The 26,123-nt window shown below is 45.9% G+C and overlaps 1 protein-coding gene across 2 annotated transcripts; it reads left to right on the top strand.

The window, feature by feature from the left end:
- The first annotated feature begins 1,008 nt into the window (after positions 1-1,008).
- Positions 1,009-25,239, top strand: dvl1a (dishevelled segment polarity protein 1a). Of its 2 annotated transcripts, none has more exons than XM_077018457.1 (15): positions 1,009-1,438; positions 6,189-6,258; positions 7,181-7,302; positions 11,181-11,290; positions 16,826-16,961; positions 17,316-17,409; positions 17,509-17,578; positions 17,693-17,832; positions 20,084-20,160; positions 20,251-20,318; positions 20,556-20,630; positions 20,792-20,926; positions 21,097-21,264; positions 21,429-21,629; positions 23,344-25,239. In XM_077018457.1, exons 1-15 carry the CDS (start codon positions 1,269-1,271, stop codon positions 23,865-23,867), a joined length of 2,160 nt encoding a protein of 719 aa, XP_076874572.1. In that variant the 5' UTR covers positions 1,009-1,268; the 3' UTR covers positions 23,868-25,239. The 2 variants fall into 2 exon arrangements, with proteins under 2 accessions (XP_076874572.1, XP_076874571.1); XM_077018456.1 differs by having other exon boundaries at positions 1,010-1,438; positions 20,553-20,630; positions 23,344-25,238.
- The last annotated feature ends 884 nt before the right edge of the window (positions 25,240-26,123 follow it).

Below are 26,123 nucleotides of genomic sequence, written 5' to 3'. Positions count from 1 at the left end.
TTGCATAAACCTGCACCAGACATGGGAAGTTAAGTTCCAGAAAGTTCAAGACCTCTGGTCTATTCCTTCTTTTTGAACTGTCTATATTCTTTAAGACATAATTACATGTTGCGCAGTTTCTTAACAAAAAAACCCCGAAAGTGTGGATAACGTAAATGACATCTTTATAACATTCTTAACAAGATAAAGGCTGCCCCCTGCCGTTGAAACAGGGATATTGACATAAATAAGTATTTTTTGCAGAGTACTAAGAATTCGCCAACCTCTTTACACATTTACAGTGTGGGTACAATAGAACATCAATGTAAGATGCAAAATCGCACCTCTCTATTATAAAGTTGTAATCCCACTTTATAGTTGAGAGGTGGTTATTGGTTATTATATTATAGACATATTTTATGCTTACTACAGTTGTATAGCGGTTGTAATAATCGGTAACGTTCTAAAAACCGTAACAATAAACAAAATTTAGCTTTTATTAACTTTTACTGTTAGCATTACGTTTGTCTACGCATGCGTCATATTACATGTTTTGTTTAAATAATTCAGACTTTTTAATTACACAATTGGTATAAATGTTTAAACAACTATATAAGTAATTGTTCATTACTAATTGATCTGTATTTTTCCTAAGATGTTAAAAACATCGATGTCTTGCAAACAATAGCATAAATGTTTTTACCATCTGTCTTATGACAAACATCTTGCTTCCTAAGATTTGTAAACTTCCAATTAAACTTTTTCTTCAAAAAAAATCTAATAACTAATATAACTTTAACAGCAAATAGTAATTAATATATAACTTGTTATTTACTGGCAGATAAGAATAAACAGTCTTATCAAATTTAATGCTTCCCTTGTTTTTCAAATCTCTGCTAGAAATACGTACGTAGTCTTGCTTTCAAAATCTTAACGACGCCGAATTTGAGAGTGTTCTACACGACCGCCGCTAGAGGGCAGCACACACCTTCGGGAAATACGTACGGAGAGAAGCCCGTAAAGTCGGTGTGGCGGGGACGTGAAGCGTCCCTTCCTGTTTCACTGGCGACCGAGCTGCGGTGTCGGGAGACACACCGACGGCGTGATAGACGCGCCAGGCTCGACCATGTCTGGAAGTGTACGTGTGGACAAAGGCCAGGCTGTTTGTTTTCCTACGTGAGACGGACAGTAAGCAGTGTGACCATACAGCGTCTTGTTGTTGTATTAGTTACAGTGTATCTGGTGTTTCGTCTGTCTATGATCGTCTCACCCATATTATAATTATACTCATGGCGGAGACTAAAATAATCTATCATATCGATGAGGAGGAGACTCCTTATTTAGTGAAACTGACGGTTTCTCCCGACAAAGTCACTCTGGCGGATTTCAAAAATGTGCTCAGCAATCGTCCTGTCAACAGCTACAAATTCTTCTTTAAGTCCATGGATCAGGATTTTGGGTAAGTGTCTGCAACGCATCTGCGCACACAGTGTCTTACACACACCGTGTAGTTGAGCCCACACACTCCCACCCAGTGACGCCCCAGCTGGGGCACCCGGGCTCGGTCAGTGCGCCAGGACCCGTGTGGGTGTCGTGGGGCTGTTCACCGGGCTCAGGAGCCGTGTGTGGTGGAGGTGTGATGGGGCTTGTGTGTTCACCGGGCTCGCTTGTTGACACCTGCTCTAAAGCCTCCACAGCCCGCCTGCTCCACCTGCACCGCCTGCGCCACCTGCGCCGCCTGCACCGCCTGCTCCACCTGCACCGCCTGCTACTACAGCACTGCTCATTTTCTCATTTGCTGTTTCATATTCCCAAAGTCTACTTCACAAGTGCTCTTTTCAGACTGTTTAAAGTTTGAAATAACTCGAGTCTTTTAAAAACCCTTCAGGTTATGTTGGAGAGACATGTTAATAAGCTAGTTTAATATTACAGATATTTAAGTGTGTAACATGACTCAAACTGACCGTACTCTTCTTTGTTTTGAGTTTTTCTTCTATAAATAAATTATCCTCCATATCGGTGGTCCCTTGTTGTCCACCTTATATTTCATAGCTTAAATTATACAGCTATGTCGGTTGGAGTCCGTTAATGTCAAGGCCGGATTTAAGCTCGAGCAAATTATGTGTGAACGCAAAATGACACGAACAGTCCCAGTTATACACATATAAATATCTTAAGCAACCATACATTTTAAATATTTGGTAGGAGTTGTTCAGAATATTAATCGTTTTGTGTCGACTAAGCGTGTCTAGTCTAGATAATGGGGCTGTGTCTACATTTATCGGGAGTTTCTAGAAACTCTTAATCATGAGTGTCTCTTTCAAATTTGTTATTTTCCTTTCAACCTGTAGGCTATCGGGGAAAGTATTTATAGCCTCAGGTTACCGAATAGCTATAAAGGCTATCTGACATGTATAGTTCTGGGCAGGCCTCCTCACAATTAAATGCATGTATTCAAAGGTTTTTAGTTAGCTAGTATGATTTCTTTTTGATCATCCAATACAGAGACCTTATTGAATTTCTGCTAAATTGCACGGTAGTCTAAGTGTATGGAGGAAAATGTGTTTTATGCACAAAGCACTACCATGAATTGCTGTTTTCTCTGACGCATGCTTTCAGCTCAGATGACATCAGATGACATAATTCATATTACCATAGGAGTTTATGTGAATGTAAGGTATTATTTCCACAGGAAAAGTTGCAAATGAATTTATATATCACCAGTTCTCCCAAAACTTATAAAATTGCAAAGCAGGTGATGTCCAAGATTTCTGAATGGTAGCTGAATTGTACAAGGTTTTGTTTTAGTTTCTCTTTTGGAAAGCAGAGCTGTGATTTATTTTTCCTCTGCAACAAGAAAGATGTGTGAGTAGTGGAGCTGTGGGAGTGTCAGCCAGTGGGTTCACGTCTGCTTGGGACAGTAATGGAGATGTCTTTATTTATGTGGCAGGGCATGTGCTAGCATATTAGGTCCACTTTATATTCCTGTCCCCCCCAAAGTCCATGCTTTGCAGTTTTCTGTGTGCATCTGTGATCTTAGCCATTCATCATCAGGCCCTTGTAAAGCCCAGAGGCGTGACACACGCTTGTCCGGCACATGCCCCCAGCCCCGTGCGGTGTGGAGAGAGCCATGGGAACGGTGTGTGTCTGAGTTACAGTGTGTGGGGTAGCTGCACTTCCCTGTCCTGTCTGCACCGTTGGGCTCTGAGAACAAGACGACCACTGCATAAACAAATACCCTGTTTGTCCTTCAAAGAACAGTTCAGGCCAGGAATCTGGATTTGATGGTTTGCTAGTTTCAGATTGGGGTGGACAGACGTAAATCAAGCCAAATGGGACAGAGATAAATTATGTAAATTGAGTCACATTTTCATAAGGTGGCCATGTTGCAGTTATTGTCATTTCAATAGTGTAAGATATTAATAAAGACACAAAGAGATGAATCTTTACATCACAGTTACAGCGTCATTATATACTTTATTACTGTGTAATATACTTAGCAACAAGTATGTGTCAGAACATTAATACCTGGTAATTTGTGGTAGTTTAATATTACATTGTTATGGATGTATAACGGTCCTACTGCAGTTCCCTGTACCTTTCAGAGTTGATCATGTTTGAGATCTTTCACTCTGGGTAGGTCCCTCATAGTGTACTCTGACCCAGCCTCCAGAATGCACCTGTTGTTTCTGTGTGTTTAAGTTCTATTTGCACCCTTGCTTTTACTAGCCTGGTACCCCAGTGTGAATGAACACTAATCATTTCAGCGCTGACACAGATCCCGACTTGAAGCTTCACTGACTGAGATCTGTTAATCCCCTGCTAAACCTGGAGCTAGGAAGAGAGGAAGGAGTGTCAGACACTCAGACTGTGTGTGTGTGTGTGTGTGTGTGTGTGTGTGAGTGTGTGAGTGTGTGTGTGTGTGAGTGTGTGTGTGTGTGTGTGTGAGTGTGTGTGTGTGTGAGTGTGTGTGTGTGTGAGTGTGTGTGTGTGTGTGTTTACGTAACTTGGCCTCGTGGGATCTAGTGTTCTAAACAATGTTTACTAGGAAGTATTAATAAATACTGGAATTAAGCTTCATCTTTGACTGATTGGCAGCTAAAGGGAAATCAGAGAGCACCTTATATTCCAGTTAGCAGATCAACGATGGCAGAGGTTTGTGTTTTTAAGCCACCTTATTTCACTATGTAATATAGGGTCTATTAGGGTCTGAGCAGGGAGCTTCTGGGGACATTTGGCCAGAGAGGATTCAGCCTTCAGCCTGCATAAATAATAATAATAAACAATAAATAATTTATGGTGCTACTTTTCAAGAACCCAAAAATGCTAACACTTACAAATACACAGTATATGGTACAAGTAAGACGCGAGTAAGTTAGAGCAAGTGAGATGCAGTGAATGAGATGACATGAGTGAGATGGAGTGAATCAGACGGAGAGAGTGAGATGGAGTGATGAGATGGTTTTTCGGCACTATGCAGGCCAAGAGAGCTACACAAATGCTCTCCAGAGGCATCGTTTAGCCAACGCTCCCTCCGGCTGGATCAGTATGGCCACTTGTTTTGACTGGTCGCTGGATCTCGCGCTGGCTGGCCAGCATCTGGATTAATTCAGGCTCCTGGTTGGAAGGTTTCCGCATCACAGGAAGTCCCTGGAGTAGACAGGAAGTCCCTGGAGTAGAGTGTAGAAGCACACTCATCAACAATGTCAGTCTTGTCATCGACCACCAGGAACACCTTGCTTCACACCCCGCTATAGGTTTCAATTGAGGTCAGAGGGTCAGGGGGTCAGGGGGTACGTGTTCAGTTATATTACACATTTACACATCTCATTATGGTGCCGCCCCTTGGATGTTCATTACTGCTGAACACATATCGTTCTGGCACTTGAATGATTTCTTGCTTTATATTTCATTAAGGCTCTTTTTTTAACCAGGGTCTTTTTCACAAACAACCTAACGTGTGCTTCACTCCTGTCCAGAGGCGTTTCCCCTCCTGTTCTCCTGTGCATGTTTGCACAGACCACACTTCCTTAAGGTCACCATCACAAACTTCCCAGCAAGTGCACGCGTATTATGGAGGATCTCTTGGGAGGAGACAAGCACTTCCTACCCATGACAGCAGCTCCAGTCTGGCTTCCTCTGCAAAGCCTGGAGCTCTGAAGCAAGCCATAGACCCCAGCGTTTAAAAAATGTAATCTCAACAAAAGCGCCATCGTCATCGCCAATGCCATCGCCATGTACAGGCACCCTGGCCTTCAATCTCCCAGCAGCACAGCACCCTGGGTCATGGGAACCTGGATGTGCTGGAGAATCTCAAAGGACACAGTTCTAATATCAGCAAGCTGGAGGGATTTCTCAAGGCTTGGCAACGCACACAAAAGTGTTACCTTCTTACCCGGTGCTCATTGTGCTTTGCATATGCTGATGTATTTAATAACTCAGTTTTTGTGTGCATGTGTGTGTGTGAATGTGTATATTTGAGTTGTACAGGGTGATTGGGGGCTAGCAGGTGTGTGATTGCTGAACCATGTCTTAGAGGGTTAAAGGGTAACTGCATGGTATTTCTGTGGGGAATTTACAGCCTGGGAGGAACACTGGCGGCCCCATGCTAGCACACTAGATCACTCTATTAATAACCCCTCCTGTGCTCTAACACCCTCACTGCACCTCTCTATCTCTCTAGCAAACACACGCACACACACAAAAACAGACACAAAGACACACACACACATACACACTTCTTCCACACACACGTCCAGACTCTCATAAACATTGCGAGAGATGTAAGCGCTTCTGTTCCTCCTTTACTCTCTGTGGTGCAGGATGTGCAGCCCGGACAACTGAACTCCCAGCAGCTGAAGTGATGTGCGTTAGGTACAAATGAAGCCAGCCTGTCAGTTGGAGGAGTTTCCAGTGGTTTCGGTCAACAGGGCCATTCGGCTTTCTCATTGTGGACCGCTAGTGGCTGGGAGTGAAGTGGAAAATTCCACTGTTGGAGCGTGACATGCTTCCAGTGTGGCTCAGCTTTTGAAAATAGATGCGGCCTGGAGCTGAGACTCAGACATGCTCAGACTCAGACTCAGACATGCTCAGACTCAGACAGGCTCAGACTCAGACAGGCTCAGACTCAGACAGGCTCAGACTCAGACATGCTCAGACTCATGGCTCACACAGAGTCCCTAACTGTGCTGTGTGCATCCTCTGTGCAGTGTGGTCAAAGAGGAGATCTCCGATGACAACGCCAAGCTGCCCTGCTTCAATGGCAGAGTGGTATCCTGGGTAAGTGAGACGGGTGCCATCTTGAACCCCCCCCCCCCCCCCCCCCGACACACACACACACACACACACACACAGAACCCTCCCTTGTGACAAATGCATGACGTTCCATGAAGCATAGTATAACATTACAGCGTTAACCCCTCAGGCCCACGTGCACACACACACACACACGCACATTGGCAACAGTGCTGCAAGGCAGAGGCTTGAAAGCTTCGCACGAACATGCTGGCCTGCGTGACACTCTGCCTGCATAACACTCTGCCTGCGTGACACTCTGCATGCATAACACTCTGCCTGCGTCACCCTCTGCCTGCGTCACCCTCTGCCTGCGTTACCCTCTGCCTGCGTGACACTCTGCCTGCGTCACCCTCTGCCTGCGTCACCCTCTGCCTGCGTCACCCTCTGCCTGCGTTACCCTCTGCCTCACTGCAATACACGAGAATGCAGCGCGCTCACTGCCTACAGTGCCGCAAAACACTAGCAAAGCCTGCAGACATTTCACAACACAGTTCAAGGACACGTGGAAGATCAGATAACAGGAACGATGGGACGGGCAGATGTGAAGTAATGAGTGTTAAAGGCAGACCAGATTATTGGTGTTGATATTTCTCACCTTCTCCTTCCTCTTTGACTGCGGTCATGTTCAGTGGCTGCGGCGGGGACCGGGTTATGTGACAGCAGCCTGAGGCTTTTGCCCATTTAACCGTCATTATGGAGCTCACGAAGGCACTTAAGAGTGCTTTTGAGTGTAGGCCATTGTGTGCAAGCGCGTGTGCTGTGCACTCTCTCCCAGCTCACTAAATGCACCCTGTTCTGGTCTCTTCCTGCATCACTTATGTATGCACAGCCACTGTGGAGAGGCTCTTCCTGAGGTCTTTGTCTCTGTGTGTGTGTGTGTGTGTGTGTGTGTCTTTGGCTGTAGTTGGTGCTGACTGAAAGCACACACTCCGACAGCGGATCTCACTGCACGGAGAGCCACCCTGAGCTGCCCCCCCCACTGGAGCGAACTGGGGGCATCGGAGACTCCAGGCCACCCTCCTTCCAGTGAGTGTTCTCCACCGGGTCCTCTGACTGAAGCACACTCATAAAACCCCGTTCAGCTGTATACGTATTACACATGGCATCCATAATCACTTTATGGTGATAACCTGCTGTGTTACATGGTGTTACATGACATAAACACACCATTTATGCTGTTCACACACTGGCAGTGTGTACATGTTAATACATTTTAGAACTCTTATTAAAACCACATCCATCATGGCTTACATCATGGTCTTTGAGACCAAGATATATACTTCACACTGATATAAAGCTTTCAAGATGAAAAATGTCAAGAACCAATCCTTTCTAGATGTGATGTCTCTGGTAAGCAGTAACTAGGAGTAGTGATTCACAAATGACCTGACATCGAACCCAAGACTATGTTGTTGTAAGAAGCTGCATCAGCCAGGATCCATCCACACAGATAGGACGGGCAGAGAAGCTCTGTTCTCTCTGAACATCAGTGACTGCAGGAGCAGATGTCTGCTGTCCAGCTGGACAGAAGATCTGGTTATAGCCCGACCGGGAGTCATATACACACACCACAGGTCTCATCTTTGAGGCTCACCAAAAAGAGTCACACTGTAGACCGTGTGTGTGTGTCTGCCAGCATACAACATTTGCTTATCTGCCTAAAAGCAGAAAATGTGACACACCTACCTGCTCATCTGTGTGTGTGTGTGTGTGTGTGTGTTTGTAAACTGTGACACACCGGCCCACTGATCTGTGTGACTGCGCAGAACAGAGGTGAGGTGTGCGGTTTTTGTAATATAAATGACTTGAGACTGATTTAAACTGCAAAGGTGTCCTACTGTGCTGAGACAGAGAAAGTTGTCATGCCATTCTCTAGTAGTTGTGCAGAAGGAAACTGATAGCTAGGTGTTACCTGAAACTAATTCATTTGATAAACCAGAAGCTAGTTTGTTTCTGCATAAACCTTTGATTTGTCTCACAAACACATTCATCAAGCAGTCCCTTTATGCTCGGAAACGTCAGAAGTCGGACGGTGTGCACACTGTCGAGTGTGTACAGTCTGCTTCTTCCTCGTCTCTTGAATCTGGGCGGAACATTACGGCTCGATTTTGCCCTCTGTGGGCTGCTCAGGGCTTTAACTTTCGTCTACCTCCAGCGGTTGTCTGTGGTATTTACTGCCATCTAGTGGCGTGGTCTGGGAAGGCCTGGCCTCCGATCTCATTTTTCCCCGTGTTCCTTTTTCTCTCAGGCAAGCCAATTTTCCTGGAGATTAACTCCATGGATTCCCAGTTGTGTGTCTCTCCCACAGTAAATCTCCCTAAATTTCCATCACAAAAGCCGCACTGTAAGCATCAGTAAATAACCAGACGTTATCTCTGGCCCACTCTCTTTGTGGCGAGGACTGTTCCTTGGTGATGTCGAATAAATTTAACCGGGGATGAGGAGAATGGGCGTTCGGCCGTCCTTGCGCGGCTAAGCCGGATTAGCAGACGTTAAAAGCACCCATCTTCACCCCGAGGGCTCGGCAGGGGGCTGCAGCTGCTCTCATCTACCCCATGGGAGTTACCCGTTCCCCCCTACCTGCGTGCCTGCTGCCCCCTGCCTTTTATAGGGCTCAGAAGCTTCAGAAGCACAATAGCATGAATGCTGTGTGTACACCCTATGAAAAAAGCAGGCAGGATTATGTGTCAGGCTAATGTGTGAAAGCCTTTGTTTCTCATTCTGCTCATTTAAAAATCAGATGAAAAATCGCTATTTGTCTGTAACTAGCCCAAGGACTGTTTTAATTCAGTATAATATGAATATAACATTAAAGTGTAGAATAAGTGCTAATGTATTTGTATATAAATGTGTGCATTTAGTGTAGTTTGTGTAGGTAATGTTTTCTCCTGTAATTAGTGGTTATTGAATGTTGTGCTCTTTACGTCAGAATACTCGAAAGAACAATGCAGCCATAGCCAATACGAAGCTTGAGAAATGGCAACTTCCGTCCTCTAGAGGGAGCCATGAACACACCTCTCGGTTGTGGGCTCGTCATGAACACACCTCTCGGTTGTGGGCTCGTCATGAACACACCTCTCGGTTGTGGGCTCGTCATGAACACACCTCTCGGTTGTGGGGTCGTCATGAACACACCTCTCGGTTGTGGGGTCGTCATGAACACACCTCTCGGTTGTGGGGTCGTCATGAACACACCTCTCGGTTGTGGGCTCGTCATGAACACACCTCTCGGTTGTGGGCTCGTCATGAACACACCTCTCTGTTGTGGGCTCGTCATGAACACACCTCTCTGTTGTGGGCTCGTCATGAACACACCTCTCTGTTGTGGGCTCGTCATGAACACACCTCTCTGGTGGAGTAGCTTATCATTATGAGTAGATTCTGAAGGATTATAGGAACAGCAACCTTCACATTCATTCTTCTCTTTTGTAATCAAATATATGACACATAAGCCAGCTACTGACATTCAGCCATCTTTTTAAAACATTCATAAATTCTAATAGAACCATAGTTAAGATTAAGATTCAGCTATGTCTGACTCCCTGACTTTCTGCAGTATCTGGGACTTCATTACAGTTTGCAATGATCCCTCTGTGGGTTTGTAGACACACACAGGAGTTCACTGCCTTAGGTTTGTGTCTAGCTCTAAGCAAAAACATTCCACCCACTCTTAAAAGAATAACCAACCCCACGGCACATTCCACACACACACACACACACACACACACACACACACACACACACACACAAACTCACACCCTCAGTGCAGTGCAGTGCTACAGGGCCTGAGGCAGAGCCCTGGACCCACTCTCCATGTCCCTCAGGCATTTCAGGCTCAGGCTCTCCCCACAAAGCCAGGCCACAAGTTTTTACCGAATGCCGGGGAATGCGGTGAGCACGTTAATATAGAGAAGGGTGAGAAATAATATAGAGAAGGATGGACCCAAGTGCCGGCTCGCAAGATCAAGACGTTTGACACACGTCACATGTATTAGCTAGAGGGAAACGCGCACAGCGACCCAGAACAAACAAACAAAACAGCGCGGAAGACTCGACGCGCAAGAGAATAGAAAGCAAAACCGTGAGGGCACGGAGTAAATAGAAACAAAAAACCAATGCGGAAAATACAACGTATGAAAAATAACTCAACCGTAGTGAGACGGGAGGAAGAAACAAAATAACAGATGCAACGCGAAAACGAAACCAAGGACACCAGCAGAAGTAACTGGCAAAAAACGCTGCAGCAAAATAAAACCCTTCCCAAAAATAAAGGCAAAACGGATAGGAAGAAATACAGGATTGGGAAAACTTGAGATGGGTCAGAAAGCGACGCATGAGATACTCGAATAAGTAAAGAGAAAGCATAACAGAGAGAGGTGGCGAGACACCATTAAACGATAAGCAATCACAGAGAAAGCAGAGACTGGCTGAGAACGTACGGTTATGTCGGTTTAGTCTGAGACTGACTCTGGTGCCCCTAGCCACGGCTGGGGGAACTGCATCCGCAAAATGAAAAAATGCAAAATGAAGCTCAAGAATTTTGGTAACAACAAAAACCATTTTATTTTACCAAAGCACTTAATTTTTGTTAATTAAATGTGAAAGACACTTAATTTTTGTTAATTAAATGTGAAAGACACTTAATTTTCTGTATTTGTCGTTCTGCCTTGCAAAGCAGACTGTAGTAGATCATGCAGATTTTATAGACTGAAGCAGAAATTTTTATAAATCAAATCGTTTTTTGAATCGAAAATCGTTTTGAATCGAAAATCGATTTTTGAATTGAATTGTGGCCCCCAAAATCGGAATCGAATCGAATCGTGAGATAGTAAACGATTCCCACCCCTAGAAATCTTTGTGTGCGCTCTCTGTCCTTTGTGTATATGTTGGGTTCATTTTTGTAGTGCCAACGCAGTGAGCAGCCGGGATGGACTGGACACAGAGACGGGAACGGAGTCTCTCCTGAGCCAGCGCAGGGAGCGTGAGAGGGCCCGCAGGACACGGGACAGCAAGCGTGAGTCCATCCGCACACAGTACTCCACACAGCACATATCATCCACCGCGCCTCCTTACGGCAGGGCCCGCGACAGACAGCCATGCTTTGAAAAGGTTCTTGTACAGAAATGGCAGGTCAGAGGATTACTAGTTAAATCAGCAGATGGAAATGTGATTTAATTTGCTTCACATCCAAAAAGTGCATCCTCTTCTTCTATTACCTAATTGGGTTTAGCGTCTGAAACTGCATTCTGTTTTTAACCCCCCCCTACTGGCTATATTTGGTAGTGCTTAACCATGACAGAGCAGCAAATGCCTGTGTTGATGCTTTTCATGCCAGATCAAGTTACGATTCAGTGGTTATTTCCTGGCGATTCATATTTGTTTTGCCGTCCAGTAATTTGAGGAATGATTCTTTTCTTGACCGTACACACGCTGAGGTCAGTCTAAAGAGAGGTCACAGGGAGGCTTGAAACCGTATTCGTCAACAGCAAGGGAAGCTTTCTTTCAATGTCCCGAGTCCCCTCATGTGAAAGGATTGCAGGCATGTTTGTTTTGATAGCAAAACCGTTTAGGAAAAAGACGAAGCCCCAACTATTTCTCCAATCCCTGCAAAGTGGACATGAATTATTTTCTTGCTATTGTAGCCAGCAGCTGCTAGTGTTGGCTTCACACCTGAACTCACTCTCCCCTCCAATCAGAGCTCAGCGTGCCGCTTCCCTCATTAAAGAGCTCCCGTGACCTGCTTATCCCGCCTGCATACCCCGCAGTACCCCGCAACTGTTCCACTTCCTCTGTTCCTCCAGCTTTGGGAGAATCTCATTAGCGAGGGCTTCATTAGTGGGGATTATTAGTGGGGCTTTGTAAGCACCGGCAAATATCGTTTCAGGCTGGGGCGATTGGCGGAGGCAGTGTGTGTGTGTGTGTGTGTGTGTGTGTGTGTGTGTGTGTGTGTGTAGGTTTGTATATATGTATGTGCTGACGCATATGACTGCCAAAAATAAAAAGAAAATATAGATATCTGAGTCATCGTGAGCATTCCTGTTGTGCATTTACCGGAGGAATTCCGTGTTATAAATCATCCGCAGAAGTTTTGCGCTCTGAATCTTGCATGCTGGTCTGGGGTCCACTCAGATTTGAGCTCTTTGCCTGTCTCTTTGATGTAGAGCAACTTAAAGCAGTCTCACACAGAAGCCGTGAACATTGTGCCGTGGAGAAGCAGCTACCCAGCACTGCATTTGTATCTGCGTGTATTAATCATATTCTCCCGGGCAAATGAATGTAGAACACATGAGATGTGTGTCAGGCCAGATCCCTGCGCGTGCTATTTAAGGAAATAGTCTGAGTGGTGAACTACTGTCCCTCTGTTTGTAGCTATTTCTTTCTTCCCGTTCTTTAAGCTTTTGAAAGCACATGTTGTTCATCGGCTGCATGCCAGGACTCGTTGTGTCTATACAGAGTTAAAATGTAACGCTGGTGGGTAAGGAACAACACACCGCGTTAGAGAGAGCAAGGGAGAGGTGGAACCAAGTGCCACAAAACAGAACTAAAAGGAGTGCCTAAATAAACGCGGACTTCTCAACGCTTAGAAAGAAATAAAGGAAACCAAGGGCGCCAGGGGAAGTAGCTGGCTGCTAGCAATAAAAAACTGCTCAAACAATAAACCCTTCCCACACAAACAGCAACGGGATAGGAAGATAAACAGGTTGAGGAAAACTTGAGGGAGGTCATTGAGCGACGCAGGAGATAGAAACTCGAAAAAAGACAGAGAAAACAGACAGGAGAGATAGGTGACGGGACACCTACAGAGGCAAACGCAGCAACAGAGTAAACAGGGAGAGGCTGAGAACGCAACGACATAACCACAACGAATCAGCAATGATCCGTCTCCACGGGCTTCCTTAAGAAGCCATGGCAACAGGTGAGACAGATCATTGCTGATTGCGTTGCTGAAGTCTAGGGCTGGCTCGGGTGCCCCTTGTGGAGGTAGATGGCACGGCATCCGAGCCATCCCTTGCTCGGGCGCCCCTAGTGGCGGTAGATGGCACGGCATCCGAGCCAGCCCTGACAAAAATGGCATTTTGTAGTTCAAATAACTTGAGACATGAACATAAGGGAGGTTTCTAGAAGATGATCCACTGTCTGTGATCAAGTTCCTTACAGATAATTTGCTTAGGAGATAAATGCATCCAGGCATACATCTCCTTCTGGGCAGTCGTGGTCTGGTGGTGGTAGGGAACTGGTCTTGTGACCGGAGGGTCGTGGGTTCGATTCCCAGACCTGAGGCCATGACTGAGGTGCCCTTGAGCAAGGCACCTAACCCCAACTGCTCCCCGGGCACCGGGCTAGGGCTTCCCACCGCTCTGGGCACGTGTGCACCACAGCCCCCTAGTAATCACTAGTGTGTGTGTGTGTTCTAACTGCAGAGATGGGTAAAAAGCGGAGGACAAATTTTGATTGCGGTGAAAAATCACAATTAACAAAATATGGCACATTTACATTTGTGTGTATATGCGCACATATGCTTGGTGTGTGAAGAGTGGATACGATTGACGCAGGGCTGGTCAGTGCTGATGTGAGCGGACAGGGTATTGATTGCAAATTGTCTTGATAATGTTGTAACTGACTTTCACGGTGAGGCTGTTGTAAATCATTTTGAAGCAGCGTGTCTGTGATGTGATAGTCGTCTAGATGAGATTGGAACTGAAAAGACGTTAATTTATTGTACTGCCTTTGTAGTTCAGGACTTAACGGTAGGTGAAGCATTGTGTTGGCGTCACAAAAATGATACTGCCCTTATTAAAATAACCCTTGTTGAACGTAGAGACACGTGCTTCATGTGGAATACCCTACACATCCAGATAAGTCACCAAAATAAAAAAGACGTTAACCAGACATTTCAGTCCTGTGAGTACTGTGAGTATTATAACAGTTCATTGAACACTCTAGTTTTGTCCTAACTGGACAAATTAGACAATTAGGTTGTAAGGTTGTCAGTAATGAACAAAATAACAAAAAAGGAACAAAAGAATATTACGAAGTAACGTGGTCAGAAGTGAACTTCGGTATAGCAACTATGTTATTGTTATCGATCATTAAAACTTAAATCTGAAGAAAACGCTGAAATCTTATCATCTGTAGTGTCTTTATGTGCGGGCAAACGAGAGAAGTAGGATTCTGCCGTGTAGTCGGAGTTCAGCACAACACCTGATCTCGGGTCGGTTAGTAGGGACCACAGTTGACCATCTGCGGCATGAATTAGCAGTAGCGTAATAGTTGAACTTCACTTCTGAAAAGAATCTTTGTTTTGTAAATGCCACCTTTGAATGTAGTATTTAATTATTGCAATTAAAACACAAAAGTAATTTGATGGGATTTTTAAAATCAGATATATATTTAATATATGTGGCTAGTTGACTGACAACTGACACCAGACGCCCACCCCCAGGTCGTGTAAAAGGTCAGGTGGTGTCGTTCGGTTCGGTGGTGTCGTTCGGGCTTTAAAAGGTTGAGACCCTCTAGTCCAGAACACCTGAGGCGAGGGGGGTCATACCGAATGTCCTCGCGCCACGACCCCTCCGCTCCGGAGGCGCGCGCCCTCCCACGTGCTCTTTTGTCACGCTTCTGCTGCAGACGGCACGCGCTGACCGAGCGTGGTTTCGCTGAATGTTGCACACTGGATTCGGCGCAGCAGGGTGTCGTTTTCTCTGGGCTTTAGATTTCGCCAGAGGCGCGTAGCTGCAGCTGTAGAGGTAAGAGGTCCTGTGTGTAGAGCTTTGCCTGCCTTATCAACCATTTAGAGTTGAATCTAATTCGCAACAGAACTAGTTAGTGCAACGGGCGAATAGTGCTACTGTTGAATGAAGTTTTTATGCTGTGGTTTTACTTAAAATGTGAAATTTCATTTTTAAAGAACAGATACCTGCTCTTTGTTATCTGAAACTTTATGCAGCATCATTAATGAATATATTGCATCTGCACAGTCACTTATTTAACTCTATTTGTTGTAATGTGAATCTGACTAAATCAAGTCAAATTATTTTTCATTCATATCATGTCTAAGATATAAGAAGCAGCTTATATTGTGTCAAAAATGTCAGGATGCCCACAGCACAATATACATGTTATATGGTATTAGACTTATTCCTATAATTCCTGCTTTTTGCATTATCCATATTGCGAGGCCTTATATTCAAAGATGAATTAAAGTTAAATAAATTAACTAAATAAACGAATTAACAAAACATCTGAGTATGTCAGCACGACGAGCCACGCAGAGGCCATTCGCTCAGGGATCAGATCCAGGCAGCCGTGCTACAGGGCATCCGTCCCCAGGCGCTGGGCTGTGATGGAGATGATTACATCTGCTTTGCCCACATCTGTCTTTCCGTTTCCCCAGCAGCGCTACGAAGTGGAGCTGCCCGGCAGCTCTGCCGCTCTGTGCGGGGTTAAGCGCGGCTGCTGGGGAGGAGCAAGACCAGGGAGAGTGAAAGAACGTTCCAGAAGTTCTTTTACCCTGAAAACATGCATATCACTTCAGAGTCTGCACGCCTTTCGCCTCTTCCCACAGGAGCTTGACAGCCCGCACGCACAGAGGGGGACGGAATGTGTTTCTTTGTACGACTGGCACACGAACGGTGGAATGTGACCCTTTAAAATGTGCGTGAGCGATTAGATCCTGCAACACCGTGGTCCCGGATCCGTAGATCTCTGGTCCCGACCCATTGAGCGCGCACCCTGACGCTCTTTCCTGCGTGCGATTGTGTAAACACGGGGGCGTGCGCAGGCATGTGCTAGCAGAATATTAGCCACACCCATGGCGTTGGAGTGTTTTGGCCGGTTGAAGTGTCCTGCTCGCCTGTGTCGAATCTTCCAGCGGGTGCGGTGTTACCCAGAGTCACAGCCGCGATCGTGTCTCTGTACGTATGCCTCCAGCACTCAGCAGGAGACGTGTAGCTCACTGACTCATGTGCCCCCTAGTGTTACATGAGGGAACGTTGCATTTGGAACAGTTTTGGTACAATAATTTTCATAATCAGGTCTTAAAAGGTTTAATATAAATTTAGGTGAGTGTTTAAAAAAAAAAGATTTGCAAACAATGTGTAATTTTAGGGTGTGCACCTTTAAAAGATGTCAGTCCTTAATCATGTGTGTGTGTGTGTGCCTGCGTGTGTGTGTGTGTGTGTGTGCCTGTGTGTGTGTGTGAGTGTGTGTGTGCGTGAGTGTGTGTGTGTGTGTGTGTGTGTGTGCGTGCGTGCGTGCGGGTGTGCGTGTGTGTGTGAGAGTGTGTGCGTGTGTGTGTGTGCCTGCGTGTGTTTGTGTGTGTGTGTGTGCGTGTGTGTGTGTGCCTGCGTGTGTGTGTGTGTGTGTGTGTGTGTGCTCGTGTGTGTGTGTGTGCCTGTGTGTGAGTGTGTGGGAGTGTGAGTGTGTGTGTGTGTGTGTGCGTGCGTGTGTGTGAGTGTGTGTGTATGTGTGTGTGTGTGTGTGTGTGTGTGTGTGTGTGTGCGTGGCCTGGTCTCATGAGTGCTCTCTGCCCTGTGTGAACACCTCTCAGTCCCCCGGGTGAATGGCCACTCTAAGGCCGAGCGAGCTACCTGGGACTTGGCCAGGGGTTACGACAGCGCCTCTGTCATGAGCAGCGAGCTGGAGTCAAGCTCCTTCATCGACAGCGAGGAGGATGATGGGAACAGGTAAAGCCCTGCTCAGAACCCACACACATATGATCTAAACACAATTTATACAAACAAAGCATTAGAAATGACAAAGTAGGAAAAAATGCCTGAAAACAGAGGCTCGATTGAATGCATCATTAATTAATCACTTCATTTAACTTAAATTGTTTAGACTGGAACAACAAAAAAGTACGATCCAAAATGTACCAGGTCATCAGGTCAAAACAGGCTAACTAGAAATGATCACAAGGGCTATTAAACCTACAGCAAGCAGATGCTTTAGAAGGAACTCTGGAGGAACAGAAGGTCTGGAGGAGCAGAATGAGTGGGCATGTTTTCTTGATCTCACCTGGTCTCCCTCTGCTCCTACAGACTCAGTAGCTCCACGGGGCAGAGCTCCTCCTCTCAGCTCATGCGGAGACATAAGCGCCGGCGACGGAGACACAAATTGGTCAAGATAGACCGGGTGGGTTTCACCATTGACGCAGCAGGCACAGCCAGGGTGTTGTGAGCGTGAGCGTCGAGTTAAAGGGGTGCGTTTTGTTTTTCTGAACCATCTCGGCAGTCATCCTCCTTCAGCAGCATAACGGATTCCACGATGAGCCTCAATATCATCACCGTCACACTCAACATGGGTGAGCGCCCCTGTGTCTCCTCAGAAACAGCTCCGGTAAGGTGTTTTCCAGCGTACTCTGGGCGCGGTGGTTGGAGTTAACCTCGCGGGGTTTTCCTGTCCCTCTCTCTCACAGAGAAGTACAACTTCCTGGGCATCAGCATTGTGGGGCAGAGCAACGACCGGGGTGATGGGGGCATCTACATCGGCTCCATCATGAAAGGTGGTGCGGTGGCCGCCGATGGCCGAATTGAGCCTGGAGACATGCTGTTACAGGTATATGAGACATGTTACAGGGACATAATACATGCTGTTACAGGTATATGAGACGTGTTACAGGGACATAATACATGTTGTTACAGGTATAGGAGACGTGTTACAGGGACATAATACATGCTGTTACAGGTATATGAGACGTGTTACAGGGACATAATACATGCTGTTACAGGTATATGAGACGTGTTACAGGGACATAATACATGCTGTTACAGGTATATGAGACGTATTACAGGGACATAATACATGCTGTTACAGGTATATGAGACGTGTTACAGGGACATAATACATGCTGTTACAGGTATATGAAACGTGTTACAGGGACATAATACATGCTGTTACAGGTATAGGAGACGTGTTACAGGGACATAATACATGCTGTTACAGGTATAGGAGACGTGTTACAGGGACATAATACATGCTGTTACAGGTATAGGAGACGTGTTACAGGGACATAATACATGCTGTTACAGGTATATGAGACGTGTTACAGGGACATAATACATGCTGTTACAGGTGTATGAGACGTGTTACAGGGACAGAAGACATACTGTTACACGTATAGGAGACGTGTTACAGGGACATAATACATGCTGTTACAGGTATATGAGACGTGTTACAGGGACATAATACATGCTGTTACAGGTATATGAGACGTGTTACAGGGACATAATACATGCTGTTACAGGTATATGAGACGTGTTACAGGGACATAATACATGCTGTTACAGGTATATGAGACGTATTACAGGGACATAATACATGCTGTTACAGGTATATGAGACGTGTTACAGGGACATAATACATGCTGTTACAGGTATATGAAACGTGTTACAGGGACATAATACATGCTGTTACAGGTATAGGAGACGTGTTACAGGGACATAATACATGCTGTTACAGGTATAGGAGACGTGTTACAGGGACATAATACATGCTGTTACAGGTATAGGAGACGTGTTACAGGGACATAATACATGCTGTTACAGGTATATGAGACGTGTTACAGGGACATAATACATGCTGTTACAGGTGTATGAGACGTGTTACAGGGACAGAAGACATACTGTTACACGTATAGGAGACGTGTTACAGGGACATAATACATACCGTTACACGTATAGGAGACGTGTTACAGGGATTGGAGACATGTTGTTACAGGTGTATGAGACGTGTTACAGGGACAGAAGACACTGTTACACATATAGGAGACGTGTTACTGTCAGGATCGGGGCGTAGTGAAGAACGAGACAGAAATCCTTCTTGACTTTGAATGAGCGTGACGTTTAATGGTACAAATAGCGCAGACAGCGCTCACAGAACACGGTAACAACCACACACGTGTATGACTCAGACAACGACGAGCACAAGACACTGTGTGCACGCACATTAAGTAGACAAACCACATAAGTCCCACGTGATTACGAGACGAGCCACAGGTGAGACGGATGATCACAAGACATATCCGCACCCACGGAGATACACAGACGTAGACGACGTAAACACACGCCCAAAAGGGAGGGGCCGGAGTCCTCAACGTGACAGTTACAGGACAGGAGCTGCAGTGAGATTGATTTTTTGAGGACAGATGAGTTACAACATGCAGCATGGCATAGTTTCACTTTTATGAGACAAAAATATATCAAGATATCCTGATTTTACCCCTTTGTTGTCACTGTAAACAATTTGTAAACAATTTTTGGTTAATCTTGTCAGATTATCATTTTAGTGGTGGAGGATGTGGTGAGAGTCGGTAAGGTCCAGTGTCACTTTCAAAACGACATCACTGGTATAGTTGAACTGAAAAAGGTCCCATCAGGGTCGTGGTTCTTTAGAGCTGTGTACGTCACTCGTGTAGGTTCCCTCCCTGAGGCCCAGTTCTGCTCCCTCTCTTCCTTCCTCCCACACGACCTTTTGATCTTTTGTTGCCGTAGGCTTGTGGCCCTCATGCAGTCAGTAGTTTCACCTTTACACTACAGTATTTTGTCAGCATCATGTGAGGGATCATCGTGGAACATGTGGACCGTGTGAATCATATCTGAGCTGCGCGTGTACGGTGTCTTCTGCGTTCCTTCCAGAAGTGACTTGGACATTGACTCGATAAGCGAGTTCAAAATTAACCACATTTCGGGCCACCACAAGAATGCTGACTGCTTCCTGCTGATCATGCATGCAGATTGTGTTGTAGTGGTTTTACACATGTTGAAACAACAATTACGGCAGTAATGATGCTCAGGCGTTGCTTCTGCAGGTAAACGACGTGAACTTCGAGAACATGAGCAATGATGACGCCGTCAGGATTCTAAGAGAGATTGTCTCCAAGCCCGGGTGAGTAGAGACACCGCATACCGCAGCCGACTGGTACTGTATGCCTGACTCTTTGTTAATGCTGCTGTCTGTTGCTCTGTGTCTCTACAGACCCATTAGTCTCACAGTGGCCAAGTGCTGGGATCCGTCTCCTCGCAGTTATTTCACCATCCCCAGAGGTGCCACCGTTCACACACACACACACACACACACACACACACACACACACACACACACACACACACACACCGTCACGCGTCACTCGCCTCCCCCTTTAAGTAGCTGTTTTGGTGCAATTTAACTGAACGTTATACCTTGACCATTGACGTTATACCTTAACGTTGAGTTCGCACAAAGACGTTGACGTTGCAGACAGTGCTGGAGTGGCTGTTGTGTTCTTGCCTGTTCCTCAGCAGAACCTGTGAGACCCATCGACCCTGCTACCTGGATCTCCCACACCACGGTGGTGACGGGGACGTATCCACACTACGGTTTGTTAAACGGCTCATTCTCTCTCCAGTCGCTTCCCACAAACGCGTCGTGAGAATATCCTGATTACAGTAACGTGTTTTCAGCTGTTCAAGCTTTAGCAATTCAGGCTTTAAGGCTTTTATCTTTTTTTTTTGTAATGACCTAACTTTTGTTTTCTCAGAGTTTGATGACTTACCCCTCTCAGCGGGTAAGACGGACATGGCCACCATAGTGAAGGTGATGCAGCTGCCTGAATCTGGGCTGGAGATACGGGACCGGATGTGGCTTAAGATCACCATAGCAAACGCTGTTATTGGTGAGTGTTATGGCTGCATGTGGAGGAAAATGAAAAGACCCTCTGCATGCATTTAACAGTTGAGCCACTAGAGGGAGCAGTTTGCTAAAAGACTAGGTAGTTTCCATGTGAACGTTCTGCACTGTGGGGGGCTATTTTCTTGTGTTAAGGATGGTGTGTGTGCTTGTTAGGTGCTGACGTTGTGGACTGGCTGTACTCACACGTGGAGGGCTTCAAGGACCGGCGTGATGCCAGGAAATACGCCAGCAGCTTGTTGAAGCATGGCTACCTGAGACATACCGTCAATAAGATCACCTTCTCTGAGCAGTGCTACTACACTTTTGGAGACCTGTGTCAAAGTTCGTCCCTTGTCTAGTATTCCTCTGCCTCGTGGTATTATTTACATAATTTGAATAAAGGCGTATGATGGTAAGCTAGAAGAAAAATACAGCCAAACATTGACAAGGACCCTGTCGATATTTACAGAGCTTCAGACAGTAACGTGTTGTTCTTTCATTCCCAGACATGGCATCTCTAAATCTGAACGAGGGATCCAGTGGTGGCTCTGAGCTGGACACGCTGGCCCCTCTCCCGCCACCAGGCACCAACCCCTGGCCGTACCCCTGCCCGGGCTACCCCAACCAGACCCCTACCTTCCCCCCGGGGTACTCAGACCCCTGTCACAGCTTCCACAGCGGCAGCACGGGCAGCCAGCAGAGTGAAGGTGAGAACGTGTGGGTGTGTGTGTGTGTGTGTGTGTGTGTGTGTGTGTGTTTATTAGGGAAACAGAAAGTGAAAAAGAAAGGGGAGGAGACATGCAAGCATTTGGGAACTCTTACCACAAACACAGTGTGACTGTAGTGGAACAGGGAGACCCCCGTCCCACGGATGTTCTCTGGTTACTTTTGCTTTCATACTGTTATCAGCAGGATATGCTTCATATCACTGAGGAGATAAGCTGTGTCTTTGCTGCAGTATTTGAAGAGATTTTCCAGGTAGTTTTATTGTTTTGCAGTAGGTAGGAACACTGCAGTCTAAAGCAACCTTGCTACACTTTCTAAATTGCTACATTTCAAAATTATTTGTAAGCAAAGCAGCCCAACATACAGTAGGCGCTAAATTAGAACAAAGCACTTGTAATCTGCCCTAATCCAGTAAATGTGTATTACATTCATCCACCCAATTGAACTTCTGGGTGAAGTTTACATACGCAAGGCTGGGGCTAGAGAAATCCAAAGGTGAAGGAGGATGTAGGTAAATGTAGGTAAAGGAGGAAGCGCATTTTAATGGCAGGTCATCTGCTTTCTTGGTAATCGTTGAGTTCCGGGCCTCCACCGTGGTGGGTGTGCTGGGAAAGTCCTCGCGCGGTCCGGCCTGTTTTGGCAACACCGGCTGATCCTGCATTTTCACTCAACATTTCAACACTTCGTCGCCTTTGTAAAACGCGCCCTTGTGACCAAGGAGGATGACGATGGTGTAGAGAATGTTAACAATCACCTACTGCCTCGTTAACAAATAGTGAACATGAAAAAAAAAAACAACCTGTTGTTCAGGAATTTCCCTCTGGGATAAATAAAGTATCTATCTATCTATCTATCTGTCTATCTGTCTATCTGTCTGTCTGTCTGTCTGTCTGTCACACTTGTATGTTGGGGAATGTGTGTGTGTGTGTGTGTGTGTGTGTGTGTGTGTGTGTGTGTGTGTGTGTGTGTGTGTGTGTGTTAGTGTTTGATCATTTGGTGTGCCGGAACTCTGTCCTTGGATCTGTAGGGTGCGTGCCAGTTCTGGGCTCTGTGGGCTCAAACCTTGCAGGCTGGCTGGTTGTCAGTGCTGTGTTTTTAACTCTTGTTGTTCTTTTCCTGCTGGGCTGTGGTAGACTGATGGAGGATTGCTCCCACGACTGGGGGATCGGGTAAGCCTACCACCCCACCCTCATCCCCCCCGTCCTCCTCTCTCTCCTCCCCAGTCCATCCATTCCCCCGGTGGGTTCCTGTGTCGGGTCACGCACGAGTGACCACCCGGCCCTTGTGATCGGTGGTGCTATTCGTGTGTCCGTGCCGTTGTGCTACGTGTTCCCTGCGCTCTCGTGGTGTGCATGTCTGTGGAGCAGACGCGTCTGCTGTGGTCTGCAGAATGCTCGTTTGAATGTAGGCGTCACCGTTCGTGAATGAGAGTGGTTTAGTAGGCAGTGGACTGGCGTATATAAACGTGGCGCCGGCCCGTTCGTGTCTGGCTGTGCCGACAGGCTTGGGTCAAAACTACTGCTATCAGAAACGAGCACACTGAATTCTTTGTAGACCTTCACTTTGTCTTCATTACCTTCTTTTCAATCCCTAAACTTGAAAGAGACATTATAACAATGTCTGTGCTGCTGTTTCAGGCTTATGATTACATCACTTAAAAACATTGTTTAAAATCGACCTCTTTCTTCTCTTCAGGCAGCAGAAGTAGTGGCTCCAACCCCAGTGCCGGGAAGGGACCAAAGTTCTCCCCTCGTGAGAAGGACCACAAGCCCATGTGCTGCGGGGCCAGCGAATCAGAGCTGGGCGCTTGGGCGGGGCTTCAGGCCCAAAGAGCAGCCAGTCAGCTGAGCCATCCGAGCCATCGCAGCCTCGGCCGGTCCTGCTCGGTCCACAGCCACGCCCAGTCTCACAGGAGCCGCGGCCTGTCCCAGCACAGCCACGCCTCTTTCTCATATAGCCACGCCCCCTTTGCCCAGCCCATTCATGTGTCCTGTGCCCACAGCGAGAGGAGCCACGCCTCCTCCTACGGTCCCCCAGGCCTACCCCCACCATACTGCCTGGCCCGTTTGGCCCCTAAGGTTCCAGTGAGCAGCAGCAGTCCGCCCGGAGGGCCCCCCGTGCGCGAGTTGGGGAACATACCCCCTGAGCTCACAGCTAGTCGTCAGAGTTTTCAGCATGCTATGGGCAATCCTTGTGAATTCTTTGTTGATATTATGTGACAGGATAGTGCCTTTTAACACACAGAGCACAAGACCCCAACACCCTTCACCCTTTAAACTCTCTCCACTACCACGGCGTTAAGAATGTACACGTTGACAGTCGACACCCGCTGTCGTTATCAGAACTTGCACTCGACCCAACAAATCCACAACGCTGCTGTCACAGCAAAAAACGTTATGGACATGGCGTACAATCATTACGTGACATCGGAGTGACGGCCGGACTCCGGCAGTCCGGCGTGAATACCAGAACATGAAACAAGCCTCTTTGTTTTTTCCGCTAAAGCAGCAAGACACCCCTGTTGAGGGTGAGCACTTAATATCTGAGACATGTCATGGAGCTGAACGCCAGACTCTTGACAAATGACAGACAGACGTGTGACTAATCCATGGGTGTAAAACCACCGAATGTGGTTTCCATGCCAAGCGGGTTTTTGAATATGTAATCTCCAAGCGGTGGATGTAAGCAGTGTCAATGAGCAACGAGCATGGCGATACATCCAGGTTCCTTCTCAATGTAATTGGACATTTATGTTCTCTGGAAGGAACTCGGCTGAGCTGAACTGGATTCATTCTTATTTACATTCATGTGCTTAAACGGTCACTGTCCATATCCCAGAGATGGTTAGTTGTGCCATATACTTCTAGTCTGACCACTGTCTAGTTTGCAGAATCCACAGTTTTAAATTGACTATGGATGACCACAGCCCTGCCAGAAGACTCAAACTAAGTATAGGTGTTTTTCTCCTTGAGACAAAACCTTTGTGTGTGTGTGTGTGTGTATACATATATACACACACACACATACATACATATACAGTAGTGCAAATGTGCAATAAAAGGTCTCTGGAGCTTGTTAAAGCTGTAACAGGTGCCAATATGACAGGTGCCAATGAGACCTGATGTAAATTGCTTTTTGTCTTTTTCTTTCACATTAATATTCACATGGCAGTGGACTCCATCGCATTGAATGGCTAGAGTGCAAATTATAAAGAGATTAAATTAATGGAATATGAATAACCAAAGGCCTTCTGAGAGACATGCAGCTGATGTACTTTGAAATGAAAGATTGATTTCTGATGTGGAGAAAAGCTTTTCCTGTTTGTCGTGATGAGGTCTTTTTTTTTTTGGTGATGCAGTAAAATGTGCATCGTGTTGTACATGTTTGTTTCCTGACACATTTGGTCCAGGCCCAGTGATGAAGAATCTCAGTATTCTTTCAGTTTTTGAAGCACTTTTGAATTGTACCCATCAGGCTCTTTAGTATAAACACTGTTTGTAATGGAAGCATATTTGCATTATTTCTTCAAAGAAAGTGGAATAGCAAATTGTACATATGGAAATACATAAATAAATATGAAAATATAAGTATACATATATATATATATTATATAATTGAAAAAATATATGAATAAAGATATTTGAGATTGATTGCAATGTGCATTTGTGTGAGAAACGTGGTCAGTATTAAGTGATTAAAGGGTTTGTGCATAACATTAAAACAGGTCCAGTGTATATAAAAGGAAGATGAACCATGTGTTGAAGGGAGCTATGCTGTTACGTCACACAACACGCTTGTCTAGCGTTTACAGTTCACGTAATGACCACTGAACAACTACAGTGCAAGTATCCAAGTCACATTCTTATTTTTGTTTGACATTTCGCTTTCTGAGTAACATCTTTATAGTATTACTCTCTGGAAATGTGTTTGATAGAGCTTGTTGTAGCATATGCCACACACACCCTGTGAAGGAAGTGAACTATCACAAGCCAAACACTTAAACCTGAACCAAAGCTTTCCTGCCTTTCTTCGTCTCAGAATAAGACTTCAGACGATAAAAAACAGAAGTATGACAATGACCTACATTTTGTTATTTCAGGGAGTGTGTAGTTTCAGTTTGACCAAGTCAGATGCAAATATTAAATATTAAAAAGCCACTAAAAGTGCAGCTCTTTGTAGAGTTTGTGACTGATAAGAAACCTGGCCAATGAGTGGGCGTGTGAAACCTGATCAATGACATGAGGTGCGTTGGGGGGTGGGGCGGTAATGATGTCACCGCAACTAGTCAGAACGTCATTGTGGGCTGCATTTGTGGGAGTGTGTGCTAAGCAAACACTGGCTAAGAGACCATGGGAACTATATCTGTTCTCGCATGACACACGGTAATAAAATAAATAAATAGAATCGCAGCATATGTAGTTTACATAATAGAATTTTGTAAGGAAACTAAGGAGCAATCTTTTAAAAGAAGAATG

This window comes from Brachyhypopomus gauderio, chromosome 10 (assembly GCF_052324685.1).
Source record: "Brachyhypopomus gauderio isolate BG-103 chromosome 10, BGAUD_0.2, whole genome shotgun sequence".
Taxonomy (NCBI): Eukaryota; Metazoa; Chordata; class Actinopteri; order Gymnotiformes; family Hypopomidae; genus Brachyhypopomus; species Brachyhypopomus gauderio.
The sequence above is the reverse complement of the archived record's forward strand: the minus strand, read 5'-3'. Positions and strand labels throughout refer to the sequence as shown.

What these genes read in the sequence shown, in the direction of transcription:
- dvl1a (XM_077018456.1), top strand. Translation starts at nt 1,269, where the DNA reads ATGGCGGAGACTAAAATAATCTATCATATCGATGAGGAGGAGACTCCT. An exon ending in CAGGACACGGGACAGCAAGC is followed by an intron (nt 11,291 to 16,825) that starts GTGAGTCCATCC and finishes AACACCTCTCAG; the next exon opens with TCCCCCGGGTGAATGGCCAC. An exon ending in GGGGACGTATCCACACTACG is followed by an intron (nt 20,631 to 20,791) that starts GTTTGTTAAACG and finishes TTGTTTTCTCAG; the next exon opens with AGTTTGATGACTTACCCCTC.